This window comes from Oncorhynchus keta, chromosome 13 (assembly GCF_023373465.1).
Source record: "Oncorhynchus keta strain PuntledgeMale-10-30-2019 chromosome 13, Oket_V2, whole genome shotgun sequence".
Taxonomy (NCBI): Eukaryota; Metazoa; Chordata; class Actinopteri; order Salmoniformes; family Salmonidae; genus Oncorhynchus; species Oncorhynchus keta.
In genome coordinates this window covers 30,285,065-30,312,255 of record NC_068433.1, presented here as the reverse complement: position 1 = coordinate 30,312,255, position 27,191 = coordinate 30,285,065, and the positions used below count along the sequence as shown (strand labels likewise).

The following is a 27,191-nucleotide window of genomic DNA, read 5'->3' as shown; positions in this document are numbered from 1 at the left end:
CGATGTCAGAGTGGTTAAAGGGACTATAGAGGGACTATAGAGCCCTGAGTACCAAGCCATTAGCAACCTGATGGTCGTTAACAAGTTGGGTACTATCAAAGCATGGCCAGAGTGCATAAAGAGTAGATTATCCTGTGACAACGGTCAAGTGTATATTTACTGAGGTCATGACTTATGACTGCCGGTGTGGCGGTAATGTGATCACCACAACAGCCCTAATCAGAGCCCTATGCAACCTGGTCAAAAGTAGTGCACTACATAGGGAATATGGTGCCATTTAGGATGCAAGCTCTTTGGCCTTTTATGGCTGATACATTCGCCTTTGGATGTGACAGGATGTTACAGAAGACCCATAACACCTCCCTGACTAGAAACCGTTTAGATTTTGTTTTCCTACGTCTCAATAAAGTTTGCAAGTGCTTCGAAGCAAAGATCAAATATATCCAGCGAAGATCAAATCGATCCAGAAGCCATGTATTCTGGTCCCCCACATTGGGTTAATGTTCAAAGCAAAATTATATTCTAGAATCCAGCAGTTTATTTTGTCAGTTACATCAGATGTTGACTATATGATCAAAAGTGTTGCGCAGTGTAAATCCCAACTGGCAACATGACAAATTAGCATGTATTTTAACACTGGGACAAATAAATATTGCGTCCGGAATGGCACCCTATTCCCGATGTAGTGAACTATGTAGGGAATAGGGCACCATTTCGGAAGCATTCAATAGCTCACCTTATTCAGCTCCGCTGAGTGCTTGATCTCCTCCATCTTCTTCAGTCTTTCCTGGATCATCTGCTGTACATCTATCTCTGTCTTCTTCAGCTGAGCCTGTGGAGAACATTCAGTGCCTTCAGGAGGTATTCACACCCCTTTACTTTCCCCACCTTCTTTTGTTTGTTACAACCTGAATTTAAAATGGATTCAATTGAGATGTTGTGTCATTGGCTTACACACAATACCCCATAATGTCTAAGTGGTATTATGATTGTATTATGTTTTACTAAATGAATACAAAATTAAAAGCTGAAATGTTTTGAGTCAATAAGTATTCAACCCCTTTGTTATGGCAAGCCTAAATAAACTCAGGAGTAAAAATGTGCTTGCCAAGTGACATAATACGTTGCATGGACTCACTCTGTACAATAATAGTGTTTAACATGATTTTTGAATGACTACCTCATCTCTGTACCCCACACATACAATTATCTGTAAGGTCCCTCAGTTGAGCAGTGAATTTCAAAGAGAGATTAAACCACAAAGACCATAGAGGTTTTCCAATGCCTTGCAAAGAAGGGAACCTATTGGTAGATGTGTCCACATTTTAAAAAGGAGATATTAAATATCAATTCGAGCATGGTGAATGTATTAATTATACATTGGATGGTGTATCAACACACCCAGTCAATACAAAGATACAGGCGTCCTTTCTAACTCAGTTGCCAGAAAGGAAGGAAACCGCTCAGGAATTTCACCATGAGGCCAATGGTGACTTTAAAACAGTGACAGAGTTGAATGACTGGGATAGGAGAAAACGGAGAAATTGCAATAAAAGTGGAAAATCCAACAAATCACATCACATTTTCAAGCACGGTGGTGGCTGCATCATGCTATGGGTATGCTTGTCATTGGCAAGGACTAGGGAGTTTTTTAGGATAAAAAGAAATGGAATAGAGCTAAGCACAGGCAAAATCCTAGAGGTTAACCTATTTCAGTCTGCTTTCCAACAGACACTGAGACAAATTCGCCTTTCAGCAGGACAATAACCTAAAACACAAGGCCTAATCTACTCTTGAGTTGCTTACCAAGACGACATTGAATGTTCTTGAGTAGCCTAGTTACAGTTTTGACTTAAATCATGTTGAAAGTGTATGGGAAGACTTTAAAAATATTTAAGACTTACCCAGAAAGACTCAGATGTAATTGCTGCTTAAGGTGATTCTAACATTTATTAACTTAAGGGTTGAATACTTATGTAAATGAGCTGTTTCCATATTTCATTTTTTTTAAACCTATTGAATTCAGCCTGTAACACAACAAAATGTGGAAGAAGACAAAGGGTGTGAATACTCTGTATCTAAGGCACTGTGGGTGAGAGATAATTAATCTTACATTTGGCAGTCTTTAGCCTGGTCCCAGATTTGTTTATACAACATGTTGACAATGACTGACAAGGAAACAGGCCGAAATTCAGGCTAGGCAGCCTACTTTCAACAACATCTAGAGCTAGGCCTCACAAACTGTAGTGTGTTATTGGTGGATTTGTGTACCAAATACAGTTGACCTCTTCTAAAATGTACTTTTACAGCTTCAATGGCAATCATTGTGTCAGTTTTATTAGGAGCTGACCATAAATGTTTGCAAATCGTGTGGCCAAAATGTGACTAGTTTTTTTTTTATATAGCTGCATTTAGCTTCTGATTGCTGCATCAAGCCTGAACGGCACAATAGTTACTGTATGTCTTTGAAAATGATAAAACAATTGACAACGGATTCTCGAAAGTATACACTACCGGTCAGAAGTTTTAGAACACCTACTCATCCAAGGGGTTTTCTTCATTTTTACTATTTTCTACATTGTAGAATAATAGTGAAGACATCACAACTATGAAATAACACATGTGGAATCATGTACTAACCAAAAAAGTGTTAAACAAATCAAAATATATTTTATATGAGATTTTTCAAATAGCCACCCTTTGCCTTGATGAGCTTTGCACATTCTTGGCATTCTCTCCACCAGCTTCACCTGGAATGCTTTTCCAACAGTTTTGAAGGAGTTCCCACATATACTGAGCACTTGTTGGCTGCTTTTCTTTCACTCTGCGGTCCGACTCATCCCAAACCATCTCATTTGGGTTGAGGTTGGGGGATTGTGGAGGCCAGGTCATCTGATGCAGCACTCCATCACTCTCCTTCTTGGTAAAATAGCCCTTACACAGCTTGGAGGTGTGTTGGGTCATTGTCCTATTGAAAAACAAATGATAGTCCCACTAAGTGCAAACCAGGTGGGATGTCGTATCGCTGCAGAATGCTGTGGTAGCCATGCTGGTGAAGTGTGCCTTGAATTCTAAATAAATCACAGACAGTGTCACCAGCAAAGCACCCCCACACCATAACACCTCCTCCTCCATGCTTTACGGTGGGAAATACACATGCAGAGTTCATCCGTTCACCCACACCGCGTCTCACAAAGACACGGCAGTTGGAACCAAACATCTCAAATCTGGACTCATTAGACCAAAGGACAAATTTCCCTCGGTCTAATGTCCATTGCTCATGTTTCTCTGCCCAAGAAAGTCTCTTCTTCAAAATGCTGTCCTTTAGTAGTGGTTTCTTTGCAGCAATTTTACATTGAAGGACTGATTCACACAGTTGATGTTGAGATGTGTCTGTTACTTGGGCTGCAATTTCTGAGGCTGGTAACTCTAACGAACTTATCCTTGGCAGCAGAGGTAACTCTGGGTCTTCTATTCCTGTGGCAGTCCTCATGAGAACCAGTTTCATCATAGTGCTTGATGGTTTTTGCGACTGTACTTGAAGAAACTTTCAAAGATCTTGACATTTTCCGTATTGACTGACCTTCATGTCTTAAAGTAATTGATGCACTATCATTTCTCACCTCACACTCAACGTCAACAAAACTAAGGAGATGATTGTGGACTTCAGGAAACTGCAGAGGGAACACCCCCCTATCCACATTGATGGGACAGTAGTGGAGAGGGTAGTAAGTTTTAAGTTCCTCGGCGTACACATCACAGACAAATTTAATTGGTCCACCCACACAGACAGCATCGTGAAGAAGGCGCAGCAGCGCCTCTTCAACCTCAGGAGGCTGAAGAAATTTGGCTTGTCACCAAAAGCACTCACAAACTTCTACAGATGCACAATCGAGAGCATCCTGTCGGGCTGTATCACCGCCTGGTACGGCAAATGCTCCGCCCACAACCGTAAGGCTCTCCAGAGGGTAGTGAGGTCTGCACAACGCATCACCGGGGGCAAACTACCTGCCCTCCAGGACACCACCCGATGTCACAGGAAGGCCATAAAGATCATCAAGGACAACAACCACCCGAGCCACTGCCTGTTCACCCCGCTATCATCCAGAAGGCGAGGTCAGTACAGGTGCATCAAAGTTGGGACAGAGAGACTGAAAAACAGCTTCTATCTCAAGGCCATCAGACTGTTAAACAGCCACCACTAACACTGAGTGGCTGCTGCCAACACACTGACTCAACTCCAGCCACTTTAATAATGGGAATTGATGGGAAATTATGTAAAATATCACTAGCCACTTTAAACAATGCTACCTAATATAATGTTTACATACCCTACATTATTCATCTCATCTGTATATGTATATACTGTACTCTATATCATCTACTGCATCTTTATGTAATACATGTATCACTAGCCACTTTAACTATGCCACTTTGTTTACATACTCATCTCATATGTATATACTGCACTCAATACCATCTACTGTATCTTGCCTATGTCGCTCTGTACCATCACTCACTCATATATCTTTATGTACATATTCTATCCCCTTACACTTGTGTCTATAAGGTAGTCGTTTTGGAATTGTTAGCTAGATAACTTGTTGGTTATTACTGCATTGTCGGAACTAGAAGCACAAGCATTTCGCTACACTCGCATTAACATCTGCTAACCATGTGTATGTGACAAATAAAATTGGATTTGATTTTGATTTTATTTTATTTATATGAGCTGTTCTTGCCATAATATGGACTTGGTCTTTTACCAAATATGGATATCTTCTGTATACCCCCCCTACCTTACACAACTGGTTGGCTGAAACACTTCCACAAATGAACTTTTAAGAAGGCACACCTGTTAATTGAAATGCATTCCAGGTGACTACCTCATGAAGCTGGTTGAGAGAATGCTAAGAGTGTGAAAAGCTGTCATCAAGGCAAAGGTTGGCTATTTTAACAATCTCAAATATAAAATATATGTTGATTTGTTTAACACTTCTTTGGTAATGACAGGATTCCATTTGTGTTATTTCATAGTTTTGACGTCTTCACTATTATTCTGCAATGTAGAACATTGTAAAAATAAAGAAAAACCCTTGAATGAGTAGGTGTTCTAAAATGTTTGAATGGTAGTGTACTGAAACACTTGATTAATCGCATCAAAACTAACCTGGATGAATGACGTTTTACCATATATATATATATATATATAAAATGTAACATACACTGTAGCCTTTATACTGTAATAGCCTCTACAAATTATTCTCACCTTCTTATCAGTCCACTCCCTCTCTACAGGTACAGTAAAGTGAGCTCTGTGGTCCGTCTCCGTACACAGCACACACACACAGATATGGTCTTTCTTACAGAACAGCTCCAGAAGCCTCTCGTGCTTGGGACACATCCTCTCTTCAAGGTTAGTCACGGGTTCGATCAGCTTGTGTTTGGTGAAGCGTGTGTTGTGGTTCTTGATGTGTTCCTCGCAGTATGAGGTCAGACACACCAGGCAGGACTTGACGGCCTTCATCCGGTCGCCCATGCAGACATCACAAGACACCTCGCCCCATGGGCTGTGGGGTGGGGATGGAGGAGCATCGGCTGGAGGTTCCTCTGGCTCTCCCTCTGGCTTCTCTTGTGTTGGTTTCTCTGGTTCCTGGCTCGTCGTTCGTTGCAGCTGTGGCAGCTGTAGCTTTTGCATCTCCTGCTTCAGTCTCAGCTCCTGGAGAAGTTTCTGCTGCTTTTGAACCAGCTCCTGTTCCTCTTTCTTCTTCGTCTCCCGCTCCGTCTTTTTCTGCTCCTCCTCCTTCTGTTTCTGCTCTTCCATCTTCTTCTGCAAATCTCGTTCCTCTTTCAGTTCCTGCCGTTGGAGACGCTCGGCGTTGCTAACCCTGATGTCCTTAAATTGCTCAGCGATCTCCCTCAGGACGGTGTTGATGCTAATGTCGGGCCGCTTGAAGAAGGTCTTCTTGCACATGGGGCATTGGAACAGGGCAGTGGTCTTCCAGTAGTCTAGGATGCAGCAGCGGCAGAAGTTGTGTCCACAGGGGATGGAGACAGGGTTGGTGAACACGTCCAGACAGATGGAGCAGTGGACCTGCTCCTCCGTCAGATTTCCATGATTTCCTGCAAGGTAAGCCATTACTGGCAGAGAAGACCGTGCACGGTCATACTTAACATTACAGTGTTCTGTAACACTTTATATTGCAGTGTTTCGGAAACACCTTATATTACAGTGTTCGGTAACACTTCACATTGGGATCGTTGTCTGACCTGTCATATCGGACCTGTCATATCGGACCTGTCATATCGGACCTGTGAGATCCAGGCCATAAAGCAGGCATTATATCAGATCAGGTTTATTTTGATTGTGGATGTGTTGTAATGTGGATGTGTTATAATGTTCCTGCTTCTCTTTGGATGTTAATTGGATGTTGACTTGTATGGCCTCAAAAATGTATTTCTGGAACCCTAACAGCAGATTCAAACTTAGATATTAGCTTCTATTGCTTCTCAAAGGTCATATTACAACCCTAACCACGTCCAGTTGAAGTCCTGGCCACTTCGATCACGAGCCAAGTGAGAGCTATTGAAAAGCATGTGGGCATTCTTTACTTAAATTATCCCCCATGCTAAATATACTAAGCAAGAATTGTTTGGTTTAGAAAGCGGGCTGTCAGCAAGTTAAAGCTATGTGCACCCGCGGGCCGCGCATGCACATAGCTTTTTGAGCAGTGAGCATTTATGAACACATGGGCTGCTTTCCAAATTGAACCCTTTGCCCTACGGAGTGCACTACTTTTGAGCAGGTCCCCTATGGTCCTGGTCAAAAGTAGTGCACCATGTAGGGAATAGGCTACCATTTGGGACACCCACCGTGGCTAGAAGGTTGGCTATTCATAGATGTAAAAGATTAGCATCTTTCCAAAAATATCGGTCTAGTCGCTCTCCTGCTCTGCTTTCTTTCTCATAAACAACAAGTGTTCCAATAATCTCTCCTTTCTCCTGAAGTGTGCACTTGTTCACTTCCCTTCATGGATTTGAAAGAAAAAGATGGGTATATCAATACAATGCTTTTACATTTGATTAATTTTTTTATTTAACTAGGCAAGTCAGTTAAGAACAAATTCTTATTTACAATGACGGCCAACACCGGCCAAACCCAGACGACACTGGGCCAATTGTCCGCTGCCCTATGGGACTCCCAATCACGGCTGTTGTGATACAGCCTGGATTCGAACCAGGAGTTTCTGTAGTGATGCCTCTAGCACTGAGATGCAGTGCCTTAGACCTCTGCGTCACTCGGGAGCACCCCAAAATAGTGAACAAGTGCACACTTCAGGAGGAAGGAGAGATTATTGGGACATAACCAAGAACGGACGTTCTGTATCTTCTCAATCCTCACATAATTCCATTTCCAAATAATTTGTTTTTATATTCTTCCTCTATCCCGCCTGCAGTACGAAATCAAGATATTTCAACAACTTAGAAGAAAAAAGAGAAAGTTCAGATCCAGCTTTTGTTGAAGCCTCACAATGTAAATGTTATTAATCTCTTTCCTATCTGTCCTGATTGAACTTAAACAGTCGAAAAACGATTATTGCATGAAGCAAACCGTACGTGTATTTTTACCGACGCAGTTAAAAGGTAGAGAGAAAACATGCAAAGAGAGAGAGAAGAAATGCGGACACTCACCAGAGAGAAGCAGCTGTTGCAGAAAGCCACTGTACAGAGTGACTGCTCTGGCCAAACACTGACACATGACACTGCTGCCACTAGCCCCCAGCTACTCGGCCCTAAAATATGCCCCTCTCCCTCCCCTCCTTATCCCAGTTACCAATTTACACTTTCACAGGCATGGACCGCTCTGCTCGAAGGAGAACAGCATTAGCCCTTAAATCAGACACTGGGGTCGTTTTTCTGTCTTTGCTTATAGCCATAGATTTTATTAACATTTGTGTATATTTTTCACACACTCAACACAATAATGAACAAACACAGACAATACCCACAATGTCGTATAACTAGGTCTCTCACTTTAGGTGTAAAGTTACATACCTCCAAGTCTACTCTGAATTTGCTTTAGTTATTTCAGTTCCTAGAACTTTAGATGGATAACATGTCAGGGGTAATTTATTTTTTGATAGAACATCTTTATTTAGAAGTTTCTGATTGAGGTACAAAAGTAAGAATAATGTATTATCGGTGAATTTATAGAAGTACTGTGTCACGAATATCACCGAAGGTGGCTCCCCTTCCAGTTCGGGTGGCGCTTGGTCTACTAGCTGCTACTGATCCCTTTTTCCACTTTTTGTTTTGGTTAGTCTAATTGGTTTCACCTGTTCCTTGTTGGGGTTATTTAAGTTCAATTAGCCCGCCTGTGTTCGTGCGGGCTAGTTTGCTGTTTTGTCAAGAAGTGTTCCTGTTTTTTGTTGGGATTACTCAGCGTCACTTGTTTGCCTGCTGTTACTGTACGGAGAATAAAGCGGTTTCCCGAATCCTCTGCTCTCTGAGCCTGACTCTACACCCATCACACTTCAAGCGTTACAGAAGCCCGCACCCATCTACGATGGAGTCAGCAGGAGCAGCGACCACCCCTCTCCCCACGATGGAAGAGCGTGTCCTTCATCACACATCCATCCTCCATCACATCGGATCAGCGATGGATCAGATGATGGAGAGGATGGACCGATGGGAGAGGAGTGGTCTCCCTACTTCCCCTTCAACCCCCCCCCCCAACCCTTGAAAGCTACAACCTCCTCCAGCGGTATCCGGTACCAGCGTCCTGCGTATTGCGCCTCCAAGGGAGTACGATGGAGCGGTGGTGGTGTGCCGGGGGTTTCTGCTCCAACTCGAGCTTTACCTGGCCACCGTTCGGCCGGCTCCCTCGGATGAGGAGAGCGTGAGTGTCCTCGTCTCTTGCTTGATGGGTAGAGCCCTGGAGTGGGCCACCTGCAACTTCTGGGCCGTGTTCAATCACCCTCTGGTGGGGCGAGCAGCAGGTGAGAGATTGTTCCATCTCAGGCAGGGTACGAGGAGCGCGCAGGACTTCGCGCTGGAGTTCCGGACTGTGGCTGCTGGGGCGGGGTGGAACGACAGGGCCCTAATCGACCATTACAGGTGTAGCCTGAGAGAGGACATCCGCACGGAGCTGGCTTGTCGGGACACTACGCTCACCCTGGACGAGCTCATAGACCTGTCGATCCGGCTAGACAATCTACTGGCTGCTCGCCGACGTTCTGAAAGGGGCCTGTCTGGTCCACCTCCTGGACCGCCCGCTCCCATACCTATGGAGCTAGGGGGGGGGCTGCATCTAGGGAGACCGGAGGAGGAGGCTCCTCCTGCAACAGCTGTCGCTAGAGAGGGCACACTTCCAGTCTGTGCTGGAGGAGTCCATCTGGGAGTCGAGAGGGCAGGCAGAACACTTCTCGGTCACCCCAGGTGAGTCAGCACCACACTCACCCAGAGCTTCCTGTTGGTCACATGTTTTTATTAATTTGTTTCCCCAAGTTTTCTCCTTCTCTCCAGCATAAGGCGCTAGTCGATTCAGGCGCAGCTGGGAACTTTATAGATCGCGGACTCGCCCAGAGGTTGAGGATTCCGTTATTACAGATAGATCCCCCTTCCCCGTGCACTCCTTAGATAGTCGACCATTAGGGTCAGGGCTGGTCAGGGAGGCCACGGTTCCACTGGAGATGATTACACGGGGGCATCATGAGGAGCGGATTAGTCTATTCCTTATCGATTCACCTGCGTTTCCGGTGGTGCTGGGGGTTCCCTGGCTGGCTAGTCACAATCCTAGGATTTCGTGGAGACATGGAGCTCTCCAGGGGTGGTCTGAGGAGTGTTCAGGCAGGTGTGTAGGAGTTTCCATCAGTGCGACGACGGTGGAGAGTCCAGACCAGGTTTCCACCGTGCGCAATCCCGCTGAGTATGCCGATTTGGCAATCACCTTCTGTAAAAAGAAGGTGACCCAATTACCACCCCATCGACAGGGGGATTGCGTGATAAACCTCCAGGTAAACGCTGCACTGCCCAGGAGTCACGTGTACCCATTGTCCCAGGAGGAGACGTTGGCTGTGGAGACATATGTCACGGAAGCTCTGGGACAGGGGTACATTCAGCCCTCCATGTCACCCGTCTCCTCAAGTTTCTTTTTTTGTGAAGAAAAAGGAGGGAGATTTGTGTCTGTGCATTGATTATCGAGGTCTCAATTCCATTACGGTGGGTTTTAGTTACCCACTACCTCTCATCGCTACGTTGGTGGAATCATTTCACGGAGAGCGGTTCTTCACGAAACTGGACCTCAGGAGAGCGTATAATCTGGTGCGTATTCGGGAGGGAGATGAGTGGAAAACCGTGGTTAGTACCACATCTGGCCATTACAAGTACCTCGCCATGCCGTATGGGTTAAAGAATGCTCCAACCATCTTTCAATCCTTTGTCGATGAGATTCTCAGGGACCTGCACGGACAAGATGTGGTGGTGTATATTGACGATATCTCGATCTACTCCGCCACACGTGCCGCGCATGTGTCTCTGGTGCGCAAGGTTCTTGGGCGACTGCCGGAGCATGACCTGTACGTTAAGGCGGAGAAATGTGAGTTTTCCAAACGAGCCGTTTCCTTCCTGGGTTATCGCATTTCCACCTTGGGGGTGGTGATGGAGTGTGACCACGTCAAGGCCGTGCGTAATTGGCCGACTCCGACCATGGTAAAGGAGGTGCAGCGGTTCTTAGGGTTTGCCAATTACTACCGGAGATTTATCCGGGGTTTTGGTCAGGTGGCGGCTCCCATTACCTCACTGCTGAAGGGGAGGCCGGTGCGGTTGCAGTGGTCGGCAGAGGCGAACAGAGCTTTCCTCCATTTGAAGGCGGAGGACAGGGCTGTGGTTAAAGCCCTGAAGGTGTGGAGACATTGGCTCGAGGGGGCTAAGCACCCTTTCCTCATCTGGACTGACCTCACTGATCTTCCCCCATCTCAGGGAAACACGACGATTCTGGTTGTTGTGGATCGGTTCTCTAAGTCCTGCCGTCTTATCCCGTTGCCCGGTCTCCCTACGGCCCTACAGACTGTGGAGACTCTGTTCACCCACGTCTTCCGGCACTATGGGGTGCCCGAGGACATAATTTCTGATCTGGGTACCCAGTTCACATCCCGAGTGTGGAAGGCGTTTATGGAACGTCTGGGGGTCTCGGTCAGCCTGACCTCGGGGTATTACCCGGAGAGTAATTGGCAGGTGGAGAGAGTGAACCAGGAGGTGGGTAGGTTTCTGCGGTCGTATTGCCAGGACTGGCCAGGGGAGTGGGCAAGATACGTCCCCTGGGATGAAATGGCCCAGAACTCACTCCGCCACTCCTCTACCAACATGTCACCGTTTCAGTGAGTGTTGGGCTACCAGCCGTTCCTGGCACTGTGGCATCAGAGCCAGACCGAGGCTCCTGCGGTGGAGGAGTGGGTGCAGCGCTCTCAGGAGACCTGGAGGACCGCCCAGGAATCACTAAGAGAGGCGAGTGGACGGCAGAAAAGGAGCGCTGACCGTCACCGCAGGGAGGCTCTTGTGTCTACACCGGGGGACAGGGTCTGGCTCTCGACCCGAAACCTGCCCCTCCGCCTGCCCTGCCGGAAGCTGGGTCCGCAGTGCGTGGGGCCATTCAAAGTCATGAGGAGGATAAACGAGGGGTGTTATTGATTACTACTTCCTTCGTATTATTGTATTAACCCCTCGTTTCATGTGTCTCTCCTCAGGCCGGTGGTAGCTGATCCCCTGCAGGATGGTGAGGTTCCAGAGGTACCTCCGCCCCCTCTGGACATCGAGGGGTCCCCGGCGTACATGATACGGGCCATTCTGGACCCGAGATGCCGGGGAGGTGCCTGCAGTACCTCGTGGACTGGGAGGGATACGGGCCGGAGGAGAGGTGCTGGGTCCCAGTGGGGGACATATTGGATCCATCTATGCTGAGGGAATTCCATCGCCTCCATCCGGATCGCCCTGCGCCTCGCCCCCCCTGGGTCGTCCTCGAGGCCGGTGTCGGCGCGCTTCTACTAGCTGCTACTGATCCCTTTTTCCCCTTTTTGTTTTGTTTAGTCTAATTGGTTTCACCTGTTCCTTGTTGGGGTTTTGGGGTTGGGGTTATTTAAGTTCAATTAGCCCGCCTGTGTTCGTGCGGGCTAGTTTGCTGTTTTGTCAAGGAGTGTTCCTGTTTTTTGTTGGGATTACCGCTGTACAGCGTATGTACCAGTTAGTACATTGTTGGAGTGTTTTACGATTTGCTCCTCTGCTCTCTGCGCCTGACTCTACACCCATCACTCTTCAAGCGTTACTTACTGTAGTTATGTTAACAGCTTCCAATTGACTTATAGACTTAAAAATGTCCAAGGAATAATAAACACAGTGTTTCACAGTGAGGATTTTTAGAATATATGTTTTTTATTGAAAGAACCATCTCTTTAACAGATCCTTAACATGTTTAGTTGTTTACTGCTTAGCCTAACGTATGACCAGGGAAAACTCTGGGCTGTAGTTATACAGGAGATAGGCCATCATTTAGGTCCCAGAATTTTTCCTGTTACGATCACACCGTAAGGAACAACTCAGGCCCTTTTCAAGTGACTAAACTGTGATTGGTCAACCTCTGAGCAGAAGGGGGCACGTCATGTCATGGTTGTGTCTTAAATGCACTCCGAAATAGTGCACTACTTTTGACTGAAGCTCTATGGGCCCTGGTCAAAAGGTAGTGCACTCGCTACATAGTGTCAAAAGTAGTGCACTATACATTGTGTCAAAATTAGTGCACTCTAGGAATGTCTCATCTCAGCTATGCTTCACTGCACTGATGATGAGCGGGGCTGCGTTCTTTCCCTCCTGATTAAGACAGGGGCTAAAGATGGGGTACAAACTCTCATTAAAGGTATCCTCAAATGTGAAGAGGTGCGTGTGCTTCTTGACGTCGTAGAACGACACCTGGCCGCCTTCGTAGTCGAGGAAGATCCCGATCTTCTGGGGGTGAGAGGCCAGCTGCAGGGACAGTCGGGTGGATGCCAGAGCCTTGACCTCCCCACCTTTCAGCCACAGGCACCAGTACCTATGTGAGGAGATGAGATTAATATTCTTGCTAAATATTACATCCATACAATTATGGGAGTTGATCACTATATATTTCGATTAAAATTAGATAAGTACTTTGCCACACTGATAAGTCATGATCTCTCCTAAACGGTTTGAATTCCTTTGAATGTGAAACCCTGTGTTTTGTGCACATATTTGTTGAGGGATGTGTAGAGTTTGATTTTACTTTTGAATCCTTCAAAATGTATGGAATTTCAATTCAAAAAGTAAAAACATCATTTTAAAAAAGGCCCCCAGTACCCTCCATCGGGGCTCAGCTGGATCTCTCCCTTCCGGCGGGCCGATGCTCGCACCACGCCCACAGTCCAGGCAGTCTTACGGCCCACATCGACCTCCCAGTAATGGCGTCCCGTGGAGAGGCACTCGCATGCGAGCACGAAGAGGGCGGGGTTGAAGCGGCGAGTGTCTTCTGACTGGTTGTGCTTTCGTTCCTCGTACATCACCTGGTGACCGTCCTCTGACAGGACCAGGTTCCTCTGGGCTGTGGCCGGGTCCAAGAACACCTCACCTGGAGGGGAGGAGCAGAGAGAGAGAAGCGGGTTGAGAACACTGCTGGTTCTATTGAGAACAGCATTGATTCTAATGAGAAGTCCTATTTAGAAGAGGGTCGGTTCTATTGTAACCAGTCTGGGTTCCATTTAAAGCAATGTAAAACACTCTAGAGTAAACAACATATCACTTTCTTTCCACTAATACTGTATAGGTTTGTATCATTCCAAACTGTTATGATGACCCAGTGCTGCCACCATGTGGTGCAGAGTAGACAGAGCAGAAAAACTGAGGATCAACAAAGCCTCTGCTAAGTCAAATTCCCACCAATCTTTAAAAAGAGAAAAAGGGAACTCTAACTGTACTCACTTGCATAGTTCTGCAGCTTCCTTAGCTCTGTAAAGGAGAGGGAGAGACACACACAGTCACAGACAGAGAGAGGGAGAGAGAGCGAGAGAAAGAGGGAGAGAGCGACAGTCAGTTAGAGGGAGTCAGAGGGAAAATCAGTCAGAGTTAGAGAGAGAGAAAAAAAGAAAGAGGGAGAGAGAGGAGGAATGAGAGAGAGAGAGAGAGAGAGAGAGAAAGAATGAGAGAGAGAGAGAGAGAGAGAGAGACAGTCAGAGAGGGAGTCAGTGAGTCAAAGTCACAGCAGATACGTGTTGGAATTGGAGGAAAACAGACTAATCCCACCACCTGTGAGGGTATCAGTCTGACAGCCTGTTGTTGCCATCTCATTACTGACAGATGGCTGAACTTTGGCATCTACTATACTTCACTATGTATCCCATCTGATGACTCACTCTCTATATAGAGATGCCAGTCTAATGACCTAGATATCTCTGATTGAGTCGCACCTAGACATTGATCTAAGATCAGTTTTTTCCCCCCTGCACTATAGTTGAGGTAAGGATTTGAGGAAGGGAAGCTGATCCTATATCAGTGCTTATGGCAAAAGCTACCTTGTACCTGGAGAGATGGGATTTGGACACATGAAGTGAGGTCACACAACAGCAAGCAAGTGACTATGTTTGTCTCTGGAATTACACCTTTTTAAAACATACTGCTCCACTTTTTAATAGTGCCTTATACTGCAGGAAGTGCACTACTGTACATGGCAAACAAAGTAAGATTTGCTCTATGTAATAATAGCAGATTTTGCCCACCTTTTCCATACAGCCTCTTGATTTCTTCCTGGAACTTGTCGGCGAGAGCACTGACGGATGATTGGATGGTACCCAGGTACAGGTCAGTGTTCACACTCACTCCTGACCAATCAATGGGCTCCGGGAGGAGCGCTAGGGCGGACAGTCTCTGCAGGAGAGGACAAGGCGGGGTTTAAGCAATGGTGGAAAAAGTACTAAATTGTCATACTTGATAGAAAATCACTCAAAAGTGAAATTCACCCAGTAAAATACTACTTGAGTAAAAGTCTAAAAGTATTTTGTTTTAAGTGTACTTAAGTATCAAACGTAAATTGAATTGCTAAAATGTACTTAAGTATAAAAAGTAAAAGTAAAATAATATATAATTTCAAGTTCCTTATATTAAGCAAACCAGATGGCACAATTTTTTTTATATTTGTTATTGACGGATATCCAGTGGCACACTCCAACACTCAGACATCATTTACAAACAAAGCATTTGTGTTTAGTGAGTCCGCCAGATCAGAGGCAGTAGGGGTGACCAGGGACGTTCTCTTGATAAGTGTGTGAATTGGACCATTTTCCTGTCAAAATGTACTTTTGGGTGTCAGGGAAAATGTATGGAGTAAGATGTACATTATTTTCTTGAGGAATGTAGTGAAGTAAAAGTTGCCAAAAATATAAATAGTAAAGTAAAGTACAGATACCCTAAAAAAACAACTTAAGTAGTACTTTAAAGTATTTTTTACTTAAGTACGTTTACACCACTGGGTTTAAAAGAGCGTGTGGGTCTCTCTCTCTGTCTTTCTGTGTGTATGTATCTCCTCGTTGTGTCGTAGCCAACCTGGAGGAAGATGACTTTGTCCTGGTTCTGTGCCAGGGCTTCCAACTCTTCGTTCCTCTTCCTGAGATGACTCAGGTCGCTCTCCAGTCCTCGGGCCAGCTCCTGGGCATGCCTCTCAGCCTCGCGCTGCCTCGTAGCGATCAGCTCCACCAGCTCAGCCTGGCTCTGCTCCACTAGACACTGAAGCTCCGCGTACACCTGCCAGCTCTCCTCCAACTCCTTCTGAGCGCTGCTCTAAAGACATAGTAGAGGTTATAGTGGCATATTGTTGCAAATTGTCGTGCAATTAAACAGAACGCCTTTACTTTCAGATCTGCATGTTAACAACTCCAAAACTCACTCATCCAATCCTCGTCCAAAACTCACTCATCCAATCCTCACACCACAGTTTATGCACAACGTGCCTGATACACTCTTAACCGAGATGAGGTGGCATACAGGGACACATCTCTAGCTCCTTCCGAGAACTGCTCTGAAGATACATAGAGATGGTAGAAGAGGTTATAGGGACAGAGACATACCGCAGAGACATACACACCAGAGACATACAGCAACACCTGCCAGCTCTCCTCCGGTTCCTTCGGAGCCCTGCTTAATAGTCAGAGATGGACTAGGTTATAAAGACATACTGCACATAGAGTAGCATACTGCAGCATCAATGCAGCTACAGCTGGCAGCTCCCTCCCAACTCCCTCTGGGCACCGCTCTTAAGATGGGGAGATACTGGAGAGAGGTTTTTTAGTTAAAACACACAGCAGCCTGAGGTCGGTGTTTGAGTGTAAAATAACTCTAAATCTGTTAAAGCTCTGTTTGGCACACATGCAGCACAACTGGCCTAACCGGTTCGACTGTCCTATAGGCAAATATCTACCTGCTTGAGTTTGGGGAACCAGTACGTGTTTTGTTATGTTTCCTTTCCAAGTCACACGTCAATGTGATAGCATATGGAATGAGTGTAATATCACCTAGATGTAGACATTTGAGGACAAGAGATTGAAAGATTATGAGAGCACAGGAAATCAAAACCTATGGGGGGAACAAAACAAAGCAGATCGTCTCTCCCTTTCTCTAAGTCGGAAAGTCACCCACCAAGATATCCACGCCCTCTGTAACCTCATCCCCATTGTATTTCCAAATAGGGGTCAAGCGGACCACAGTCGCACTTGCACTCTATTTACAGTCAATATCTGTCCAGGAGACTTGTCACCCAGTGTAGCTGTGAACCTAGGCTGGCTTGGTAAATAACCAAACACTGCTTATGAATTTGAGTGCGGTTACATTCCTACAGCCTTATCTCTCAGGCTGTTGACCTAAACAAGTGGCGGGGTGACCGTTTTGTTGTGTTTCGAATCCCGGATTTCCGCACATGGTAATTCTATCTGCTGACCTCTTTAATCTGCGAAGGGAGTTTCCAGGAGGTCGTAGGTAAGGACTATAGGGTAAAAACAGGGTGAGGAGAGACAGGGAAATGTTTGCACTTGCCACACCGGTTAGCCTGCCTAGGCTTATAGGGTTGGAACAGAGCCATTATAAAACAACCAAATAATGATTTCTGTGGTAGCTTAGAGTATGGACACAGTGTTATAAGGGGGCACTGTATTGTATGGGGGGATGCGACTATGTGGATTGATTTTATTTATATATTGTAAGTTTATTCATCCATATGTTCGATCAAGACCAATATTTATTTTTACAGAAATAATAGAACCTAAAAAACAAAAAGCCAGGGTCAAGAGGTAGTTTGACAATCAGCCATGGCTTACTGTAAAACTGGTAGGCAACTGCAGGAATTCTGCATTTTAAAAAAAAAGGCGTGATCGTTTCTCAATGTCATCAAGGTATGAAATTATTGTATTTTCTAATTCAATCACTTTTTTGTGCTTAGTTGTGGTAAAATTGCAGCGTGCAAATTATTGTAATTATGTTCCCGCCACCGACCATCCGTTCTGACAAAAATCGACCTGCGGCTGAATCTAGAGGCCTGCCCCTGCTGTACTATTGACTATTGTTGTTTTTCTATGTTTTGCCCAAATGAACACAACCCAGCTCACTCTCACTCAACCAAACAGCACAAAAGACAAAGTTGACGCATTTTGATGACATCAACATTTATACAATGGACTCACTTTGATGACCCGTATTGACTGTTTGATCTCCTCCAGCTTCTTGGTCCGCTCCTTGATCATGTATTTCAGCTCCGACCTCCTCTTGCCCAAATAATTCTGTGTGAGGGCAGGGTTCATTTTCATAAAGCATCTCATGGTAGCTAATCTGGGGTCTGTTTTGTCTATTAAATCATAAGATTGCATCGACCCTAGATCAGCACCCAGATCCAAGAGATACTGTTTAATACTCTACATTATACACATAAGGCAGGTTCACTGGACTTCATTAATCAATTTTTACCAAACAATTTTTCACATGGAAAGACACAAGCTGACATGGAGTAGTCTATGGGCTATAAACAGCTGTATAGTTAAGCAATAAGGCACGAGGGGGGTTGGTATATGGCCAATATACCATGGCCAAGGGCTGTTCGTATGCACGACGCAACGCGGATTGCCTGGATACAGCCCTCAGCCGTGGTATATTGGCCATATAGCACAAACCCTGAGGTGCCTTATTGCTATTATAAACTGGTTACCAATGTAATTAGAGCAGTATAAATGTATGTTTGTTACGAGGAGTGGAACAGGGGAACCCAAGAGCAGACTCAGACGAGGAGACTGGGATGAAGTAACCAAGGTATGGAAAATGGAGTGCAGGCCAGGGGAAGCTCGGGTGGGTTGCAGGAAACCAGGCTGAGGCTGGAGTGAGAGGGGTTGGGACAGGGTAAGCAGGTCCAGATGGGAATCCAAGGGAGTAGTAGAGTGGGGAATCCAGGACAGAGTAGCAGGATGATGAGACTTGGAACTGGAGACAGGAACTAGAGTCAGAGCAGGCGGAATGAGCAAAGATTACGATATGGCAGTGTGGAAGTGGCAGGGCCTGAGTATTTCTAGAGGTCTTGATTAAGGAACAGGTTGCAGCTGGTGGGGATATGCTCTCCAGCACACCTGTCTCCAGCCACACACACACACACACACACACACACACACACACACACACACACACACACACACACACACACACACACACACACACACACACACACACACACACACACACACACACACACACACACACACACACACACACACACACACACACACACACAGACAGAGAGAGAGGGAGAGAGTACTGGGGGAGTGGTGGCAGTTCAAGGAGACACAGGATAAGCAGGAGAGGGTGTTGCGGAACAGATGTGACAGTACCCCCTCCCCCCCTCTACGGGTGCCACCTGGCTCCCGACCAGGCTTATCTGGGTGTGAGGTATAGAAATCCCATAAGAGGGAGGGGTCCAGAATGTGATGGTTGGGCACCCAGCAGCACTCCTCAGGCCCGTATCCCTCCCAGTCCACCAGGTACTGCCAGCCACGACCCCGACGGTGCACATCCAAAAGTTGCCGGACGGTATAGGCAGGATGGTCATCGATGAGCCGAGGGTGTGGCGGAGCTGCTACAGGAGGAGACAGGGGACTGGAGCAGACAGGTTTATCAGGGAAAAATGGAAGTTAGGATGGATCCTGAGAGAGGCTGGGAGTATCAAGGGTTAATGACACGGGGTAGGGGGTTTCTTCGATGCCACCTTCAACGGCAGATCCTTCGAAGAGAGCCATACGTTTTGGCCCGGGGTGTAGACTAGAGCTGAGGCCCGGCCATGGTTGGCTTGGGACTGGGTCCAGTTGGAGGCATGAAGAAGGGCAGCCTGGGCCTTCCTCCAGATAGTGACAATGGCGCAGATGGTCCTGGACAGAGGGAACTGCAACCTCAACCTTTTGGTCAGGGAACGAGGGAGGTTGGTAATCCAGAGCACCCTTGAAGGGTGACAAACCTGATGAGGCGTTGCTGAGGGTGTTGTGGGCATATTCAACCCAGGGTAGCTGAGCGCTCCAGGAGGAAGGGTTAGCAATAGTCACACAGTGTATGGCAGTCTCCATCTCTTGGTTGGCCCGTTCGGTCTGGCCGTTGGTGATAGCCAGAAGTAAGACTGACGTTGATAGGTAAACTGGTGGACTCTGTCAGAAACTAAGTCAATGGGGATGCCATGCAGATGAAACACATGGGATACTAACAGGTCCGCAGTCTCCCTGGAGGACGGACGCTTGGAGAGGGGAATGAAGTGAGCAATTTTGGAAAACCTGTCAATAATGGTGAGGATTACGGAGTTACTGTTAGATGGGGCAAGGCCAGTGACGAAGTCCAGAGCTATGTGTGACCAGGGATGACTGGGTATTGGAAGAGGGTGGAGCAGACCAGAAGTGGGTTTGGTGGAGGTTTTGCTCAGGCCACAAACCGAACAGGCTGAGACAAACTCCCGGACATCTCTCTACATGGTGGGCCACAAAAAGCGCTGACGCAGGAAGGCGAGGGTCCGGGTCATACCAGGGTGACAGGTGAGGTGGGTAGAATAGCCCCACTGAAGAACATCAGAGCCAACACAATCAGGAACAAACAGAGCATTACTAGGACCGTTACCCAGGTCAGGCTAGTTGAAAAAAAGTGGAGACAAAGTGACCAACCTGGCCACAGTATAGGCAGCTCTTAGCGCCGATTCGCCACTGACTCTTCTGGAGAGAGATTGGCCGGACGAGCTGCATGGGTTCCAGATCTGGGAGTGCCTTGGAAAGGGATCCAGTCAGAGAAGGAGGACAAGGCACTGAAGCAGATGTTATGGGGCATGCAACCCTACCTACCCTCTCCCTCCGACGCTCACGGAGACGGTTGTCGATGCGGATAGCGAGAGAGATGAGTTCATCAAGTCCATCAGGCTCATCCCTGGACACCAACTCATCCTTGAGGGTCTCAGTGAGCGCTTTCCGGAATTCTCCCTGAAGGGCCTCCTCATTCCAGCCACTCTTAGTGATGAGGGTGCGAAACTCACATGCCATCTCAGCAAAACTATGGGAGCCTTGACGGAGGGACAGGAGGCAATTAGCGGCATCCTTACCGCAGACCAGGTGGTCGAAGACTGTCTTCATCTCCTACGTGAAGCTGGAGTACTGAGAGTACTGTCTCTCCCACACCGCCGTGGCCCAGGAAAGGGCTGCTCCATGGAGGCAGCCAATCAGGAATGAAATCTTGGCCTGTTCGCTAGCATAAGAGTAGGGCTGTTCCTCAAATACTAGTGAACATTGTACCAAAAAGGCTCTGCAAGCTCCGAGGTTGCCATAGTAACGCTCGGGAGTTGGAACAAACGGCTCCTGGAGTGGAGAAGAATGGCTTGGGACTGGTTGTGAGCTCTAGGCGAAGGTTCCGTGAAAACTCCTTAATGTGCTCCAGAAGGGTTTTTAGGGCTTGGTCATGTTGCTCGAGCAGGGCACCTTGGCCGGCGAGGGTTTGGTAGAGAGTATTTGAGTCTGCTGGGTTCATCTCTTTGGCCAGATCGTACTGTTACAAGGAGTGGAACAAGGGAACCCAAGAGCAGACTCAGATGAGGAGACTGGGATGAAGTAACCAAGGTATTTATTGAAACACAGGGGGAAGACGGAGTGCAGGCTAGGGGAAGCTCGGGTGGGTTGCAGGGAACCAGGTGTGGAGGCTGAGGCTGGAGTGAGAGGGGTTGGGACAGGGTAAGCAGGACCAGAGGGGAATCCAAGGGAGTAATAGAGTGGGGAATCCAGGACAGAGTAGCAGGATGACGAGACGTGGAACTGGAGACAGGGACCAGAGTCAGAGCGGGAGCAATGAGCAGAGATTACGATCTGGCAGTGTGGAAGTGGCAGGGCTGAGTATTTGTAGAGGTCTTGATTAAGGAACTGGTTACAGCTGGTGGGGATCTGCTCTGACTCCAGCACACCTGTCTCCTCCCACACAATCACACAGACACACACAAGGAGATGGGGAGAGGGAGAGAGTACTGGGGGAGTGGTGGCAGTTCAAGGAGACACAGGATAAGCAGTAGAGGGCGTTGCACGAACAGATGTGACAATGTTTTGTCATACCCGGGGTACAAAGTCTGATATACAACGGCTGTCAGCCAATCAGCATTCAGGGATAGAACCACACAGTTTTTATTGTAACTTTTACCTTGGGCAATTACTCTATCAATGCAATTTTGACCCACGATGGACTCCAGAGCGCCACAAGACTGCATGTAAACCTGCTGAGCTATCTGCCTACTGTCCCCATCCACCCTACCACCCTGTTCTCCCCTGGACTCACCATCTTTTTCTTCCACTCGCGGTCAACCGAGACGATCTCGTGAGTCTTGTGGGTGGCCTCGGCACAGGAGATACAGACACAGCCGTGGTCGTTGCGGCAGTAGACTTCCAGCAGGCGCTCATGCTTCTTACAGAGCTTCTCCTCCAGATGATGCACAGGCTCCACGAGGCGGTGAAACGTCAGAGACTTCACCTTCCTGTGTTAACATTCATTTTAGGTTAGGTGTGTTGGCGGTAACAAAGGAATGGTGTGCTTTTCTGGGCATAGTCATGTAGTCCGCGGGGTTAGAAACAAGGAAGGTTGACTCCCATAAATTACTGCTGCAACAAGATTTAAAAAACAATCACCTTTCACCTTTTTTGGGATTCCAAGGACACAACAGGGGATGTTTATCTAAATCTCACAGTTAGATGTACAATGACGTAAAATGTGAAATAAATAAAGAGAAGATCAATTATTTGTGTTATTTCTCACTTATGATGTCGGAGATGTGCCTCACAGAATGACCCTGGACAGTTGAGACACGACTTCAGTGCCCTCATCTTCCTCCCGATGCACGCATCACACGGCACCTCGCCTGCCCGGGCAAACTCTCCACCCTCCGCCGCAGCTGCTGGTGACTCTCCATGAATCCTGTGACCCGCCACCGGACTCCCAGCCACCGCACCCCCCTTCGTGTTTGGTGAAACAGCCCCTACTTCGAGGCCTTGGAAGTGGGCAGCGATCTCGGCGAGGACCCGGTTGATGCTGAGCTCCGGCCTCCGGCTGTAGCTCTTCTTACACATGGGGCACAGGAACTTCTTGCTGTGGTCCCAGTAGCCCTTAGGAGGAGGAGCAGCAGGAGAAGAAGGTTATTGATTCATTTTCCATGAAAACACACACACACCCACGAGGGGTTGGAATAACAGCGTCAGTTTCAGCCACCCCTCATAGCCGCGTTCCTCTCTATTGCTCTAGTTTTTCCTAGCCACAGAGTCTTTGCTTCTGCTTTGCCTACTCTTGGCCAGGTTACCGCAAAGTACCTTGTGATAGCTGCTGATGTAACAAGGGCTTTATAAAGTAAATGTGATACCTGCAGACAGGCCTTGCAGAAGCTGTGTCCGCAGGGGGTAGAGACGGGCTCCACAAAGACCTCCAGGCAGATAGAACACTGGAACGACTCCTCCGACAGGGTTCCCCCCCTCCCTGGGGAACTCACACCTTGACGTGGGAGAGAGAGAGAGAGAGAGAGAGCGAGAGATAGAGAGAGTGGGTGAGACAGAGTGTGTGGGTGAGTGAGTGTGTAAGAGAGGCAGAGAGAGAAAAAGAGAGGAGAGAGGCGAGAGAGAGAGAGAGAGAGAGCGAGAGAGAGTGTTTATGGCTGGTTAACAAAAATGACAGTAAATTCAACAGAGCTCAACAGCTCTAACTTCATCCATGCACTACCTGCGATTAAACACAAATACAAAACACCAACACAAGGCTCGCTCACTCCTGTCAGGAAACGGGTTGTGAAAAAGATTGATCCGAATGCTTCAGCTGTAAACCATCCCTGGAATGTAGAAATGCAGGCTGTACCTCTACCATGCACCTGTTCTAGGTTTAAAGAACAACTAATCATCCTGGATGGTACCACACAGTTTGATTGTGTCTCAAATTCCACCATATTGCCTATTTAGAGCACTCTGGTCAAAGGTAGTGAGTGCACTGTGCCTATATAAACTGAAATGACACCAGCCATGTTTCAATAAATGTCTTTTCAACTTCCAATAACGATACTCTTTTAGCAAAACTTCAGCTCCTCAAATACAGGAAGTTTGACATTTTTAAAGTGAGAGCATATGGCAGAATCACCAATGTCAATTTCTACACAAGTATCATCAAATTCATGCACAAAAAAAACACCCCAAAAATACACTAATAATTCACATTGACTTTCAAACACAATGTGGGACCTTGATCATTTCTCTTCCCACACCATTGAGTCAGATTTTTGTACGTTATGTTCCATACTACATCAATATTTCTTTAAATAGACCGGTGAAAACTATTCAACCACATACTGTGAAAAAACTCCAATGTCCAAAAAAGTTTACAATCATTACTGGTAACCAATTCGAGGTTAACCTATGAGATCGCGATTATATAACAGGCCTATGAAAGGGATCAAAGGTCATTATATATACAGGTATATAACTTACTCTGCATGCTGATTAAGTTTTCCTGATTTTCTTGTGTGAGTCCACACAGTGCCGTGTCTCTGTACAGTCCTCTGGGTGTTGGAGCCCCACACCACTGTATAATATTATACAGGCCGTCTGTCTATGTAAATCCACAACAGGTTTTGGCCCTGTGAAAACTCACTACAGTGCCCCACCCGCTCTCTCTCTTAACATCACATGCACTGTAGTATCTCTCTTTCCCCCTCTTCCTTTGCTCTGAGTAATATGCACTCTGTGGGTGTGTCCAAACTTCACCTGGGCCTGTATTTACAAAGCAGAAGTGCTGATCTAGGATCAGGCCCCTTTGTCATATTCATTGTGGTTCAAATGCAAAGCTGATCCTAGATCAGCAATCCTAATCAGATGCTTTATGACTACAGTACCTAGTAGAAAATGTGTGCCTCCCTCATCTCCACCTTTTCTCACACCCTCCTCCCCCCAATAGCCAGAAATCTCTTTTTTAATTTAAAAAAATAATCATTATTTAACCTTTATTTAACCAGGTAGGCAAGTTGAGAACAAGTTCTCATTTACAATTGCGACCTGGCCAAGATAAAGCAAAGCAGTTCGACACATACAACAACACAGAGTTACACATGGAGTAAAACAAACATACAGTCAATAATACAGTAGAAAAATAAGTCTATATACAATGTGAGCAAAGGAGGTGAGATAAGGGAGGTAAAGGCAAAAAAAGGCCATGGTGGCGAAGTAAATTCAATATAGCAAGCAAAACACTGGAATGGTAGATTTGCAGTAGAAGAATGTGCAAAGTAGAGTTAGAAATAATGAGGTGCAAAATAAATAAATAAATACAGTAGGGGAAGAGGTAGTTGTTTGGGCTAAATTATAGATGGGCTATGTAGAGGTGCAGTAATCTGTGAGCTGCTCTGACAGATGGTGCTTAAAGCTAGTGAGGGAGATAAGTGTTTCCAGTTTCAGAGATTTTTGTAGTACGTTCCAGTCATTGGCAGCAGAGAACTGGAAGGAGAGGCGGCCAAAGGAAGAATTGGTTTTGGGGGTGACCAGAGAGATATACCTGCTGGAGCACGTGCTACATGTGGGTGCTGCTATGGTGACCAGCGAGCTGAGATAAGGGGGGACTTTACCTAGCAGGGTCTTGTAGATGACCTGGAGCCAGTGGGTTTGGCGACGAGTATGAAGCGAAGGCCAGCCAACGAGAGCGTCCCTGTCGCAGTGGTGGGTAGTATATGGGGCTTTGCTAACAAAACGGATGGCACTGTGATAGACAGCATCCAATTTATTGAGTAGGGTATTGGAGGCTATTTTGTAAATGACATTGCCGAAGTCGAGGATTGGTAGGATGGTCAGTTTTACAAGGGTATGTTTGGCAGCATGAGTGAAGGACGCTTTGTTGCAAAATAGGAAGCCAATTCTAGATTTAACTTTGGATTGGAGATGTTTGATGTGAGTCTGGAAGGAGAGTTTTACAGTCTAACCAGACACCTAGGTATTTGTAGTTGTCCACATATTCTAAGTCAGAACTGTCCAGAGTAGTGATGTTGGACGGGCGGGCAGGTGCAGGCAGAGATAGGTTGAAGAGCATGCATTTAGTTTTACTTGTATTTAAGAGCAGTTGGATGCCATGGAAGCTCTTCTGTTAACACAGTGTCCAAAGAAGGGCCAGAAGTACACAGAATGGTGTCGTCTGTGTAGAGGTGGATCAGAGACTCACCAGCAGCAAGAGCGACCTCATTGATGTATTCAGAGAAGAGAGTCGGCCCAAGAATTGAAACCTTGTGGCACCCCCATAGAGACTGCCAGAGGCCCGGACAACAGGCCCTACGATTTGACACACTGAACTCTATCAGAGAAGTAGTTGGTGAACCAGGCGAGGCAATATTTTCAGAAACCAAGGCTATCGAGTCTTCAGATGAGGATGTGGTGATTGACAGAGTCGAAAGCCTTGACCAGGTCAATGAATACTGCACAGTATTGTTTCTTATCGATGGCGGTTAAGATATCGTTTAGGACCTTGAGCGGGGCTGAGGTGCACCCATGACCAGCTCTGAAACCAGATTGCATAGCGGAGAAGGTGCGGTGGGATTCGAAATGGTCGGCAATTTGTTTGTTGACTTGGCTTTCGAAGACCTTAGAAAGGCAGGGTAGGATAGATATAGGTCTGTAGCAGTTTGGGTCAAGAGTGTCCCCCCCTTTAAAGAGGGGGATGACCGCAGCTGCTTTCCAATCTTTGGGAATCTCAGACGACACGAAAGAGAGGTTGAACAGGCTAGTAATAGGTGTTGCAACAATTTCAGGAGATCATTTTAGAAAGAAAGGGTCCAGATTGTCTAGCCCAGCTGATTTGTAGGGGTCCAGATTTTGCAGCTCTTTCAGAACATCAGCTGACTGGATTTGGGAGGAGAAATGGGGAAGGCTTGGGCGAGTTGCTGTGGGGGGTGCAGTGCTGTTGACTGGGGTAGTGGCAGCCAGGTGGAAAGCATGGCCAGCCGTAGAGAAATGCTTATTGAAATTCTCAATTATAGTGGATTTATTGGTGGTGACAGTGTTTCCTATCTTCAGTGCAGTGGGAAGCTGGGAGGAGGTGTTCTTATTCTCCATGGACTTTACAGTGTCCCAGAACTTTTTTGAGTTTGTGTTGCAGGAAGCAAATTTCTGCTTGAAAAAGCTAGCTTTGGCTTTTCTAACTGCCTGTGTATATTGGTTTCTAGCTTCCCTGAAAAGTTACACATCACGGGGGCTGTTCGATGCTAATGCAAAACGCCATAGGTTGTTTTTGTGTTGGTTAAGGGCAGTCAGGTCTGGAGAGAACCAAGGGCTATATCTGTTCCTGGTTCTACATTTCTTGAACGGGGCATGCTTAATTAAGATGGTGAGGAAGGCTTTTTTTTAAACCAGGCATTCTCTATTGACGGGATGAGGTCAATAACCTTCCAGGATACCCCGGTCAGGTCGATTAGAAAGGCCTGCTCGTTGTAGTGTTTCAGGGAGCGTTTTACAGTGATGAGTCGAGGTCGTTTGACCGCTGACCCATTACGGATGCAGGCAATGAGGCAGTGATTGCTGAGATCTTGGTTGAAAACAGCAGAGGTGTATTTAGAGGGCAAGTTGGTTAGGATGATATCTATGTGGGTGCTCGTGTTT

The 27,191-nt window shown here is 46.6% G+C and overlaps 1 protein-coding gene across 1 annotated transcript in view; it reads right to left on the bottom strand.

Moving 5' to 3' along the window:
* The window catches only part of LOC118392158 (uncharacterized), a 30,420-nt gene extending 6,155 nt beyond the window's left edge, over positions 1–24,265 (bottom strand). The window contains exons 1-17 of the mRNA XM_035783843.2: positions 24,045–24,265; positions 22,937–23,064; positions 22,339–22,685; positions 21,865–22,060; positions 17,727–17,822; positions 15,601–15,834; positions 14,778–14,925; positions 13,984–14,010; positions 13,366–13,633; positions 12,812–13,081; positions 10,797–10,896; positions 10,425–10,575; positions 9,175–9,353; positions 8,754–8,980; positions 7,693–7,739; positions 5,270–6,123; positions 737–832 (exon numbers count right to left, since the gene is read on the bottom strand). Of these exons, the coding sequence (XP_035639736.2) occupies positions 737–832; positions 5,270–6,123; positions 7,693–7,739; positions 8,754–8,980; positions 9,175–9,353; positions 10,425–10,575; positions 10,797–10,896; positions 12,812–13,081; positions 13,366–13,633; positions 13,984–14,010; positions 14,778–14,925; positions 15,601–15,834; positions 17,727–17,822; positions 21,865–22,060; positions 22,339–22,685; positions 22,937–23,064; positions 24,045–24,051 (3,375 nt within the window). The 5' untranslated portion in view covers positions 24,052–24,265. The remainder of the gene's footprint in view (positions 1–736; positions 833–5,269; positions 6,124–7,692; positions 7,740–8,753; positions 8,981–9,174; positions 9,354–10,424; positions 10,576–10,796; positions 10,897–12,811; positions 13,082–13,365; positions 13,634–13,983; positions 14,011–14,777; positions 14,926–15,600; positions 15,835–17,726; positions 17,823–21,864; positions 22,061–22,338; positions 22,686–22,936; positions 23,065–24,044) is intronic.
* Between the last annotated feature and the right edge of the window lie 2,926 nt (positions 24,266–27,191).